At 35.8% G+C, this 14,098-nt stretch overlaps 1 protein-coding gene across 2 annotated transcripts in view; it reads right to left on the reverse strand.

Annotated features, from left to right (window-relative positions):
- Positions 1-1,637: 1,637 nt before the first annotated feature.
- Positions 1,638-14,098, reverse strand: part of LOC138694978 (LIM domain only protein 3-like) — a 913,591-nt gene continuing 901,130 nt past the window's right edge. The window contains exon 7 of one of the 2 annotated variants that reach the window (XM_069819207.1): positions 1,638-10,777. In XM_069819207.1, coding sequence (XP_069675308.1) covers positions 10,568-10,777 — 210 coding nt within the window. In that variant the 3' untranslated portion in view covers positions 1,638-10,567. The remainder of the gene's footprint in view (positions 10,778-14,098) is intronic. The other variant, XM_069819208.1, reaches the window with a different exon arrangement.

Raw genomic sequence — 14,098 nt, forward strand, 5'->3', positions numbered from 1 at the left:
ATATAGTCTCGCTGAAAATCGCGGTTTCACGGAACACAGTTTGAGAAACGTTCGCAAATCACAATGACTTCAAGAATTGGCAACTCGGCTAAGGGTTTATCCCTTGCGCGTGCCAGCAGTTAACTGGTGAAGGGGATGAGGGAAGGTCGTCATGTTTTCGTGCGAAGTATACTGGAGGTACGTTAACAGAAAGCCACAATTTAAGTCACACAAGTATTTGTGTGCACTAGGATTGGGTCGATTCGTGAACGAATCGTTCATTCGAACGACTAATAATAAAGAATCGTAAGAATCGATTCGTGGTATCAACGAATCGCCGTTCAAAAGAATAGCAACGAATCGGCATGGTATCGCAACCCACGATTCTATTTACCTGTTTGATGTAACCTGTCAGCGGACATTTCCGAACCGTGCCGAATGCTCCCGAGCGTGAGTGAAATCAAAATACTGCATTTGTTAAGTGTGAGAAATAATGAACACGAACCTGAAATTTACATGGTTAAATGGAGACGTAATGTAAAAAATATACTTGATAATAAGGTTCAGTTGATAAATTATAATTAAGAAACACTAACTTGAATAATTTTGTAGACTAATGGAGGTCATGATGAATGATTACAGCCAATGAGAAAGAGACAATCCAATGTCTCGCCTCTTATGCCATCTATGCGAGAGATGTAGAACGTTTTTGTTCTACCCGTGGTTTGCAAAGGAGTGTGTCCTGTAAGTCGTTCGTTGACGAATCGTTGGAATCGCAGAGTAGAAAGAATCGTGAACTCGTTGACGATTCAAAAGAATAGTTGGAATCGCAGACTGGAAGAATCGTGAACGAATCGTTAGAATTGATTCGTAATGTATGATTGAATCGTTGGAATCGACTTCTGAAAAAGAATCGTGTTGCCCAACTCTAGTATGCACTCATAGTTGAGTTCTGGCGCCTTGTCAGCTCATTTGAGTAGTGTGAATACAAAGGAAAAATTGTGACGGTGTCGTGTATACTTTTGTAATATTGTCAAACAGGGCACCTACAACAGATATATGTGAAAAAACAGATTCTACCGGTTTCGGCACTTACAACGCTATGGAAATTCACGCTTCAATTCGTTACTGATGAACGTAGCAAGACTTTGCGTCCAAGAAGTTTGTCCCGGTCGATTTCATTCTAGAATAAGGTTACCAAAGTCACAGTTTCCCGGGGGACAGTTCCAAATTTTGCTTTCTGTTCCCGGACAAAATTCATCTCCGGATTTAATCAATTTTTTTCAGATATCACTTGATTTTCATTGTTATTATTAATATGGTTTAATGATTCTTGCACAGTTCTGTGATAAATTTTACTAATGCAACTTTGCCGCTTTTCGTTATGTCATAATTAAAACTGAAAATGAGGACACAACTGCAGTCGAGTTATCGAAGTTAGTAAAAAAACTGAACTAGAGGAATACATTTGAAGGTTTTTTTAAAAAAAAAAAAAAGGACCATAGTTCAAAAAATGCAAATTTGAGATATTAAGCATATGGCGAGCATATTGTAGCGGCCATCTACTGAAGTAGTTGTTAGGGAAAAAACACCATAGACCTATGTTATAGGAGTGGAAATTTTCAATGGTTTTCATAAAACAACCATAGTCCAAAGACTTTCTTTTTTTTTGTGAAAACAGTCATTGTCCAGCCAGGACGATGGCAGCATTTACAAATATCCAATTCATATCACCTTGTGGTCACTGGTTAAGAAGAAACTGGCTTCTGAAGGTCGCACTGGAAGGAATGGTGAACGGGAAAAGAGTTCGGGGCAGGAGAAGATATCAGATGATTAGAGACAGTCAAAATTCTTGAATAAAAGGGGCTAAAATTCTTGGTTAAAAAGTATAAGAATTCTTGAGTGAAAACGAAAATTTCTTGAGTAAACCTTAAATTTTCACCCTGTTTTATTAAATTATTATGTTGCTTAAGATAATTGACAATTATAATTATATATTCAAAGTTTTACGTTGACAACAATTCTAAGATACTTAATATTATTTAACATTCAAAGTTTTAAGCAGACAACAGTTCTAAGTTTGTCATTGTAAGGTTTCTTCTTCTATTTGTTAGCACACACGAGAACTGTCAACAATCGAAAAAAAAAATCGAAAATCGAAGGAGAATTGGGAGGAAAATTTAAAAGGTACGCAAAACGCGTCCTTGCAAGGGGTTGGGGGCTGTACAAAACTAAATATGTGAGCTCCAAGCCTGTTGGCCACTAGTCTCACTCCGGGTTACGCTGCTCCCCTGAAGGAGCTCTAGAAAATTTTGAAGGGGAAGCCGAAATTGGACGTAACCTCTTAGGTACCACATACGCGAGGGGGGCTGAGACTGATCAATTGGTCACGGAACGGGGCGAGGAGGAGTTGGCTGGTGTTTGCCGTTAGGATGGCAAGACGCCGTCATCTGTTGTTCGATGACAAAGCAGGTGAAGGCCGTCGGAAGAAGCGCCGTGAAATCTAAGCTGCAATTTGAGAGGTCCCTGTCCTTTCAATTTGTCAACATTAGAAACTGGAACCCATATAGCTTGGAATGCTCCGTCCACAAAATCACTGTGATCTTCACGTAAAGATAGCAAACCTTCTCGCACTCAAAGTCCAGGACTATTTTTAACTTTGTCCTTCAGTTCACTGTATGCATGTACTGCTACATCAGGTGATAGATTCTTTAAGGTTGGCACCTGATCAAAGAAAGGTCTCAAACTGCTTTCAGTTGCATCAAACCGTTTATGAACCGTTTCAACTCACACCATCTAGCGCCAGCATTCCAAACCTTGTGCATTTTTTAAACAGAACTTCTAAAATTTCCAAATTTAGATAATTGCTGAAAAATTGCGTCTTTTAGCGAATAACGGCATAAAATATACTAAATTCGCGAGTCATAGGATTTTTGCGATTTTTCGCGAGTGTTCGCGAGTTGAAACGAGTAATTATACGATATTTTTTTATGTGAACCATGTTTTAAACTATGTTTATTTGTTTTTTAGGGTTTTCGCGATTTTACGAGTCACGAATTTTGACTGTTTCTACAGATGATAGACGATATTAAGATTTATGGACCATATACGGAGACTAAGAGGAAGGCAGGAAATAGGAAAGACTGGAGAATGTTGGGTTTGCAGTGAAAGACCTGCTGTTGGGCAAAACACTATGAATGAATGAATGAATCACCTTGAAACATTTACCCATACAATTTTAAACTGTAGCAGATTGGCAGTACTGCTTCTTACGTACACGACAAAAGCCACCTCTGAGAAAAATACTTTGGCGCCTGAATTGTTGTATTAGTTAAGGAGTCATCTTTAGGTGCAGAAGTAATCCCAAGGAAGAAACGTAAGCAACGAAAGAAGAAGAAGTAGGATATAATAAAGAAAAAGAAGATTAAATGAGAGGCACACTTCAGCCACAACAGAGTATTTTTTCTTAAAACAACCATTGTTCACAGTTCCTACATTTACACATGTATTTCTAAGAGGCAATTTAAGTTATAAATGTACTTCAGTTTTCCCAAATTTCTATAACACCTTAAGAAATGGCATGTTGAATTTCAGTCTTGAATTGTCAACAAAACCCATGCCAGATAGTTTTTGTTTCTCCTGAATATATATGTTTTTGGATTATGGTTACTTTTTAAAAAATCCCTTCATTTATTCCACCATCAATTAAGCAACTTTTGGGCATCTTTAGAAGTGGCTCTTACTTCACAAAAGAATTCTCAGTATCTCTAATGAATTTTATCAAAATGCTGTTGGATATCCCAGTGCTGGGGTTATTCATTCACAGGATAAGATATCTACGAAATGTACTTATATTGCTGGGACTCCTTTAGGAACAGAAAAATTATGGAGATAGTCCATTAGTTTTCTTCAAATGTAGACTTGACCTTAATGGAGATAATTAAATTGTTGAAAAGAAATATGTTACGTCAGAGAAAATGACAAAGTAGAATGAAGAAAATTCTATTCATTGCTCATTGCTACTCGCAATAAATGTTTGTCATGCGACTTGGTCTGGAATTTTTCAAATAACTTTGAAGATCTGTGACCGAATTCATGGCTCTTCGTTGAAAGGAGATTTTGATGACCATTACATCGTCTGAGATTTTTGGCGGGAAAATATTCTTCGAATCAGTATTTCTATATTTTAATTATAATTAATATTATAACATGACTTTACTATGCAATATCATTTATTAAGATTCAGAATTAATTATTTTAATCTGCAATCTTATGTCAGTTAATTATGTTATTAGACCTTAAAATTTAATGTGATTTGCCTACATTTTCGAGTAGATAATTTCTCATATTCATTAGGGTAGCCTGCAGTCTACGTTGGCCAGGAAATATATGTTGTTGTTTTCTAATACCAGGCATTTGACAATAAAGTCATTTGACCTCTTGCACTCCAATATTTTTCAAAGACATTATCATGGCCAGCCACTGAAGCACAGATTTTGAGGTGTTCCGAATCCATTTCTTGGTTTGAATTGCACAATGGGCAGTTAGGGGACTGATATATTCCAATTCTATGCAGGTGTTTGGCCAAACAGTCATGGCCTGTTGCCAATCTAAATGCAGCTACAGACGATTTTCTTGGTAAATCGGAAATTAACTGTGGATTATGATGCAGAGAGTTCCATTTTTTCCCTTGAGACTGTGTTATCAAATTTTAAAAATAGAAAATATGTATAGGAAATAAATAAATAAATATATTTAAAACACGATATCGCTACGAAGACAGGACTATTCAAATATTAAACAAAAAAGAAATGAAGTTATGGACCCATAAACTTCTTTCCAGTAAGACATAAAATACAAAGTGACAGTGTTTTGTTTTATTGAGACAGAGGGCGACACTTTATTTATGCGATCATAATGCTAAATAATGAATACCTCACATATTCGGGATGTCCTGACTTCATTTCCATGTAACGAATGCGTCGATGGTGCTGGTGGAGTCCATGGTGACCAGAGTATGATATCAAATCATTCAATATTGAAGACTAATGGGCCCGGAAGCTGTTTAAGATGGAAGCTGAGCTATTTCCCCAGTCAACTGTCGCATGAATAGTTCACACGAAGGCCGCTAGTGTACTCTGGTCACGTTCTTCTTTTCTTTTGTCCCCCACTCGGCCACGTCAGCCAACAGTCATCACATTTTATGAACCGCTGCTTCTTACCCCGAAATCTGCAATCCCGTCCCCCCAGCTGATCGATAGAGTTATATACACTATACACACATCATTGTAATATCAGTTGCCATTATTCGAGTATCAGAATAGAAACAGACGTTCACTGATTTATTAATTAATATCCTTACTTCTCCAGAGCCGTCAGGGTTTTGATCATACTGGAAGAGCTTGGGGTCCAGTCCAGGCGTGGGACCAAATTTTGTTCTCCATAACATCCAACTCTCCTCTCTTCTATTTAATTATTTTTAACACTTAGAGAGAGAAATAACTCGTCCGGCCTTAATATTAAGGAAGACCGCGAGGATCCGAAAATTAATAGCAAACAAATATAATCAATTAAATATGAATATTGTTATAAAAATAAAATGTAATAATTAAGCACCATTGATTATCAATTATAAAATAAAATCTTAGAAGATGCTATAAAATTATACTTAATTTAATTTAATTTATTGGTCTGACCCAATATTTTGGGTTTGCCCTGCGACACAGAATAGCTCACAATAAAATTTAAAATGAAAAATTATATAAACAGGTATCAGGCAAAAGTGATTCAGACATAAGAAAAAAAAAATATAACCAAGTGTAATTTAAATTAAATGTACACCATAAAGATGCTGAGGAAATATCGCTACAGAAAATTTTATTATGGTGGTGACGATGGCACCTTGAAGATCTCTCGTCAGCTTGTATTTTTCCCTCCACTTTACGAAGGCTTTCGGGATGGTGCCTCTCGCTCCGAAGAAGAGACCGGTAACTGTGATTTTTTCTGTGTTGTATTTCGCCGATAAGTACTGAATCGTGGGCTCGTAGATTTTCTTTTTCTCTTCGTTCACTTCAGGTGGCTGGGATTTCAAATCTGATGGTAGGATCAATTATTTCGGCTGTCTATTTTTATTTATAGCTATGATATCGATCCTACGATTGCTTCCACCATCAGCAATATAATGAACCTCCTCGTGAACGTCTAGATTTTTGGATCGAAGTGCATCTGCGATCATAGAACGTATGATGTTGTGACGTTTTGTTCTGAGTACTTCTCCCTATGGGCAACTCCCAAGCACAAGATTTTATTTAATTAATTGATTAACTAGCGGACTTACTCGTGTTAATTATGTAAGTTTGTGCGGCTTACAGCTGTTTCAGTGCTTCACGCACCATCCTCAGAGCCTACTACATACTACATAATTAATACGAGTAAGTCCGCTAGTTAATCAATTAATTATATTCAAGTGTTGTTTTCTAATGCCAGGTGTTTGACAATAAAGTCATTTAACCTCTTGCACTCCAATATTTTTCAAAGATATTATCATGGTCAGCCACTGAAGCACAGATTTTGAGGTGTTCTGAATCCATAGTACTGACCTGCTATGGCACTAAAATCGTCCTCCAGTGGCTTAAGGAGGGGAAGCTGGTGATCAACAAGATCTCCCAGCTAGGTCCAATGGACCCGTCGACCAACAGCAGGTGTGATCCTCCAGACATTCTGGGGGTTGTGTGTGAATGAAGTAGCCACCAAAACGTTAAAATATGGTGTTCACTTAAATCGGCTACAACTTGCCATTTTCATTTTCATATTCAAGTGTTAAAAGTAGTGTACGCAAGATTCAAAATGGATTTTATTTAAAATTAGCATATCCTTAATTAAAGCCTTCTGAGTGGTATAAATGAAACTGTATAATCTGCAATAAATCTTTAGGAATTTGCGAGATGATTTTTTGAATTTCAAAAGATAATATTGATAATTGTTTAAAAAATTATATGTAAATTTTGGTAAAGAACTCCGAGCAGCAAAAAATAAACCTGTGACTGACCAATTGAAGAGAGGGATGTTATACTTGGCACTAAGGTAGGGAATACAAGGTTCATAAATGGTCCTCTTTTCCTGATCAACCTGATCAGCTTAGTTTAGATCTCTCTCCATGCGTATAGTTGGATCTATGATAATAGCCTTTTGTTGTTGCCTGTTTATTGCTATTATATCCGCTCTTCTGTGAGAGTCGCCTTCAGAAATGCAGTGGACCTCTTCATGAACTTTCCAATCCTTGTTCCGAAGAAGACAGGCGATAGCTCCACGGACTCTATGATGCCTGTTGTTACGCAATAACTCTCCTTTCTGACACGTGGCCAAGAACAAATACGTTTTATATATTATATTCAACGTTAACTCACTACTAATTTTAAACCAAAGCCACTTAAGATTAATTTTACGTTAGAAAATTGTTCACATCTTATTAAGAGCTGTAACACTTTCCTGGAATTATTTTAGAGTTAACCAACCATTTACTGTAATATAAATACAGTAGACCTATATCTTTAGGGCCATAATTTTTTACATTGATGTGTGCCTAGTGGGGAATGCAGATTTATACTTTTAACTTTCAATTAAAGAAGTTGATCCTAATATGGACATTTTGGGAAGATAGTAGGACTATGAGTTTATACGCATTCAATTTTCACGCTAAACTGGAGAATTCCCACGGTATCTTTGAACCGTGCCGTTACGTTTAGCACCAAATTTAAGTAAGTACACAATCTTGCCAACATAAGAACACGACGTTGGTGTGTGGCGTCGTTGGAGGGAGAAATTTGTTTCTTTTCTCCCTCTACCTCCTTCGTTCTGAACATTACTGAGAGATAGCACCACTGTTAGCTACAAGATATATTTGCGCAAATGTATTGAAGTAGATTACGTGACCTATTACGTGACTTAGATGAGAGTCTCGAGACAAAACAATTTTGCTATATTTCTTTTTTTTTATTAAATTTTAAGCAAAGGAACGCCATTTCGTAATTTTATTTAAGAAACAAGCCAAACAAATTATCTTTGCATCAAAAACGGATGCTCCCTGGACCAAATTATCGTATTTTATAATTGTTTGAATGCAACAGAAGCCAGAAGTCTTGCACTTGACTAATGCAGTGAATTATTTAAGAATATAGTCGCGAATTTTACTACCACCATTTCGATTGTGTTTTGTTTGGCACAGCTCGGTACGGCCTGGTGACCAGTGGCCAGCGAGTAACGTCGACTATGGACATTGCTCTGCCGTGGATATTATCCAGTTGTTCCCAATTTTCTAAACTTATTCCTAGGGTCTTGATAACTGGCATTTTGCATTTTTGGAAGTCTGACACAGCTTCAACACTTAGAAATACTTATTACCTGTCTAAGTACGCTTACCGTCTTAGTCATTTTCAGGAAAATTCATATTATGTTAAAATTGACTCTTTCACAAAATAGATTTCCTGTGGGTTCATCACTATCTTCACAAGAAAATGATGTATTACATCGTTCAAATCTCATAGGGGATACCTCTGCAATGAAATATCTACATTTCTTTTATATCTACGCATTTACATACTCCTTTAATAGCTTTTCTTATTCTTGGAATTCAAAATTTGTAAGTCTTCATTGTCAACTTTCACAAACATAATCTCCAAATATTTCTCATTATCACTTTCTTCTGCAGTGCTTTTAACGTTCATATACGTACGAAGGTCTTAGCTTCCTATATCACACATAATTACATTGACTAAATTCAGACTTTAAGATGCGAATTTGGGTGTTATTGTAGGGACTTAAACTTCTGTAGGAGTGTAACAACTGGAAAGAAGATATTTTCGCATTTCAAGTTACTACAGCGAATAGGGAGTATAAAGAATGGAAACTGAGCGAATTTTCCTGTGCTTTGTTTCTCTGTGCGCCAGCGTTTAGTTCTACTTTCAAGCGCTAGAGGTTAGTGTAATCGAGCATAGGCTAAGATAATAATTGAGAATAGAATTGAGACACAGGATTCAAACATCGCCTACCTTATTGCATAATCCAGTAACGCTTTGCTTCAAATAAATTCAAGTTAACAGCTTTTCCTTATTTCTCAGTGACGAACTAGTTGTAATAATATTTTTTTTTATATTTCAGATATAATAAATTATATTATAAAATAATATAATACATTATAAGATTATGTATCAAATTCGTTTAATATTTGTATAGAATATAATATAGGTATATGGTTTTACTTCTCATAAGAGTTTTGTTTTTCCATTTTCAGCGCCATCAAATCATTACATATTTTAATTGTTGTTGGGGTCAACGTCTCAACTCTCATTACAAAGGAACTCTAGAGTCTAGACATTACAGTTAATGACGGATTTATTATTTTATGGATCCAATTTATTTTATTTGAGTACATAATGTACCTTACTTACTTACTTACAAATGGCTTTTAAGGAACCCGAAGGTTTATTTCCGCCCTCACATAAGCCCGCCATCGGTCCCTATCCTGTGCAAGATTAATCCAGTCTCTACCATCATATCTCACCTCCCTCAAATCCATTTTAATATTATCCTCCCATCTACGTCTCGTCCTCCCCAAAAATCTTTTTCCCAACTAACACTCTATATGCATTTCTGGATTCGCCCATATGTGCTACATGTCCTGCTCATCTCAAACGTCTGGATTTAATGTTCCTAATTATGTCAGGTGAAGAATACAATGCGTGCAGTTCTGCGTTGTGTAATTTTCTCCATTCTCCTGTAACTTCATCCCGCTTAACCCCAAATATTTTCCTAAGCACCTTATTCTCAAACACGCTTAACCTATGTACCTCTCTCAGAGTGAGAGTCCAAGTACATAATGTAACTAGGTGTATTAATTATATGTGTTATATTTCCGCTGTGTCGACTGCTAGCTGGTGTGATGTCAGCGCCAACTCTAGGGAGAAAGCAGAATCTCACGCTCTAGCTGGCTTGAAGATCATTCGAAATCAGTCCGGCTACATCAAAGGTACCGACGCGAAGTGTCCATTCTTTATAATCCCTATTCGCTGGTTACTACTTCATTCTGCAAGATATATTAAACAATAAGTACGAGGGACGAATAAAGACAAATAGCGCAAGATTCACTATTAAGAATCCACTATGACCACTCGGAATGCAGGAACATGCTTTAACTTGCCGTCAAGTTAAAATCTCACGATAAACAGTGTTCTTATGTTCATCACAATTCAGAATCCATCAGATAAAGTTCACTGTACGTTATTGCCACATGAAACCGTCACATAGAGGGCACTGGTTCTCACACAACATAACCTAATCAACGTTATCGTTATATTTATTACGTCTCATATATAATCAAGTGTGAGTTACTAGTGATGGCGTAGCTTTTTCCTTCCGTTACGGCGTGAAGCCATATTTCTAATTTTAAACTCTATACATCTTTGGAAAGTTTCTACAAAGACCCACCACCGTTATGAATGACATAATTACCGGCCAAGTGCACAATCTTGCCAAAAATTTTCCACTTCTAAGTACGTCTAGCGTTGTGGCGTCTCTTGTGGCGTGAGAAATTTCATTTGCTGTCGAAACTGAGTGCGACTGTAGTAGCTGGCAGAAATCCGTTGCTGTTGTGGCTCCCCGTCTCTCCGTTACTGGCGTGACGGTCGACAATGTCGCTATTACCTCCCAGCGTGCAAAGCGGTGGAAGTGCGTTGCTCACACCCACCACCGGAAGCGCTGTCGGTCGGACGCCTGATGTTCCTAAATGGCTGGGCGTCGTGGTCTGCAACACCAGAGTTAATGAATTTGCTAGTAAAATGAGGATAAACCACACGTTTAAAAACTTAATTGACAAAAATTATTCTTTCTGGTCTTTGTGAATGGAGAAGCAGAAATAAGCATATGGAATTTTAATTATACGACACAAAATATTATAATTTTGAATATTGTAAAAGAACTATATGAGAAACACATTTTTTTTAAATTTAAAAATGTACAATGTTTCTGGGGTTTATGTACTATGCTTAACATTGCCAGAATCTTAAAACATATAACTCCATATTAGATTAGATATTATTTGTTTACTCTGCAATATCGCAATTTATTTTAATACTTTAACGAAAATAAGATCTTTCAGAATCCATGATGTTGGAAAGGTTATCTCTAATACACCAAATGCCAGTTTGTCACTGTTCAACTTCTTCTCCTACTCTACTGTTAGCAATTTGCCCACATTGAACAGGCCTATGTATCAATTTACCCGATAAGTATGCGCATTAAATATAATAATTGAGAACGTAGCTGCAATAAGGATCCAGAATGTTTTGTGGAGAATTTTGAACATTAGGTTTAATGCTCGTAAACCTATTTATTAATTTTAATAGATTTTATGGACAATTATTTATCTATAATCTCAGAAGATCAGAATACCACGAACCTTCCCCCGAATGCGTATACAAACTGTGCAATGAAGCGTGTCCAAAATATCACTTTAGTAAGCGTGCGAATAAAACGAAGTCATTGGTGGAATATAGTAAAGAGAAGTAACTCATACCAAGCTAATTGCACGTTTGTACTGTCTTATACAGTAATCTCACTAGAGGTTTTGATTTCATCGGTAAATCTGCAAGTGAAACACGATTTAATTGATTATTACACGATTAGAAGAAAGTATATTGTAAAGATTAGAAGAAATAAAGTACTCTACAATAATACAATAAAATATTGGCTTAATAATATACTAAACTGTCTTGAATAGTCTATGTATTGCTGTACCATTTCATCATTACAAATATTCCGCTAGATGGCAGTAGTGTGTTATGATGAGCTGTTCTCTTGTTACCAATTGCGACAACTACACAATCTTCATTAAACTCTATGGACGATTACTAGTCAAGAAGGCTTTGTTGATTCAGATTCATTTTTATTAAACCAGTTGCATTCCATTTCAAATTAAACGTGACTATCCATAATCTCATACAGCAGAAGCTGTAACACAATCTAAATAATATAAAACATATAAACGATAGAAAAGTTTTAATTATGGATGATGGAATAAACATGATTCATTTTAAAAGATACAATTATTGAAAGTACAATGTTGGCAAACAAAGAAACACATGCTGGGGTGTTGATAAAAATTGTAGGATAAGCAGCCATAATTGGTTGAAACACGTCGTTCCGTACAGTTTTAATTGGTCAAAAGTAGTGTGACGTAGTAAAAATGTAATAGTCTATGTAAAACACGTTCATTGTTGAGTATCATTACTAATGTTGAGAATTACATGCACTGAAAACCATAAAATATGCATGCAAGCATGCATTTAAAACTGCCAAAATATGCACTTATATATGGACTAAAGGTTGAAGACCCGGCAAACCTAGCATAGTGTAGGATCCCGCGAAAAACAAAACACTTACCACGTAATGGGAAATATTCAAATTATTGGGCTTAAAGAAAAACGCAGCCACTTTAATTTTTATTGGTTATTGCCTTATTGTCTATTGTTAATTCAATTAAAACTAATTTGATACAGAAAATTTAAAATAAACTCTACAAGCTAATTTTAATTAAATGCTCAGGAAACGCAGGCAGTAAAATACGCTTATTTCAAACTAAACTGTAAAGATTGAGACATATTTTGTACTCTGAATTGAATATTCTAGAGAACGTAAACAATAATGATGCACGTGTAACGTTATAAACATAACATTTGAAAACATTTAAAACTTCAAAGGGAAAAGGAAAAATATAATATACGATATGCTTATTTTACGTTAAACGAACTAAATAAAAATATTTTTAAACTCTTTGATTTAATTTTAATTAATATTTGGTGAAGACAGACAACAAGAAAATTTTATTTTACGTTATACAAATCTAATTAATGATTCATAAAATCTCTGTTTGTCGTACTACAAGCATTTTCTTCAGTCAATTATAAATAATTTCTTCCCACTTCAATTTTTAAAGTAGTAATCGGTAAACTTACATAGGCTACAAGAAATCAAATTTCCCTTAAAAACAATTGTGTGTGTTATGTTTACATTTTTTGTTGTCTCACCCATCTCTCGCATTACGCGGGCTGCATCTGTCCAGCATAGCAATAACCTTTACAGGGTTGTCAGAGTGCATCAAGTTTTAAAATTCCTTTGCTTACTGGCTTTTAAGGAACCCGGAGATTCATTGCCGCCCTCACATAAGTCCGCCATTGATCCCTACCCTGAGCAAGATTAATCCAGTCCCATCATCATATCCCACCTCCCTCAAATACATTTTAATATCTTCCCATCTACGTCTCGGCCTCCCCAAAGGTCTTTTTCCCTCAGGCCTCCCAACTAACACTCTATATGCATTTCTGGACTCGCCCATACGTGCTACATGCCCTGCCCATCTCAAACGTCTGGATTTAATGTTCCTAATTATGTCAGGTAAAGAATACAATGCGTACAGTTCTGTGTTGTGTAACTTTCTCCATTCTCCTGTAACTTCATCCTTCTAGCACCTTATTCTCAAACACCCTTAACCTATGTTCCTCTCTCAAAGTGAGAGTCCAAGCTTCACAACCATAAAGAACAACCAGTAATATAACTGTTATATAAATTTTAAAATTCATTTTGCAGAACGATAAGTTACATTTGTTGGGATCAAATTTCTGCACATTTAAAGGACAAAACTAAAATTCTTTCAATCATTTATTATCATAATACACTGCTCTCTTAAACTGACTTAGCATATCGGGAATTAATTCAATAGTTTTCTCAAAATACGCTGTGCAATGTTTCGTATTAAATAATTTTTTTCTCAGAAAGGAAGTAAAAACGAGCAAAATTGTATTAAACTTTTTTTAAAAATATCTCAAAGAATAACCCCTTGAAATTAATGACATTACTTACGGTTCACTCTGTATATTAAATTAAATTATTTGGTTCAGGGTAATTACATGCCGCTCGCAACATTTGTAGCCGTTTGCAAACTGAATACTATGGAGTGGCAGCCATATGATTGGAGATCGAAATATATTGTAGTAATATCAGCTGGTTGGCTTTTCGAGAATCGGATTATTATTATTATTACTATTATTATTATTATTATTATTATTAT

Source organism: Periplaneta americana, chromosome 2 (assembly GCF_040183065.1).
Source record: "Periplaneta americana isolate PAMFEO1 chromosome 2, P.americana_PAMFEO1_priV1, whole genome shotgun sequence".
Taxonomy (NCBI): domain Eukaryota; kingdom Metazoa; phylum Arthropoda; class Insecta; order Blattodea; family Blattidae; genus Periplaneta; species Periplaneta americana.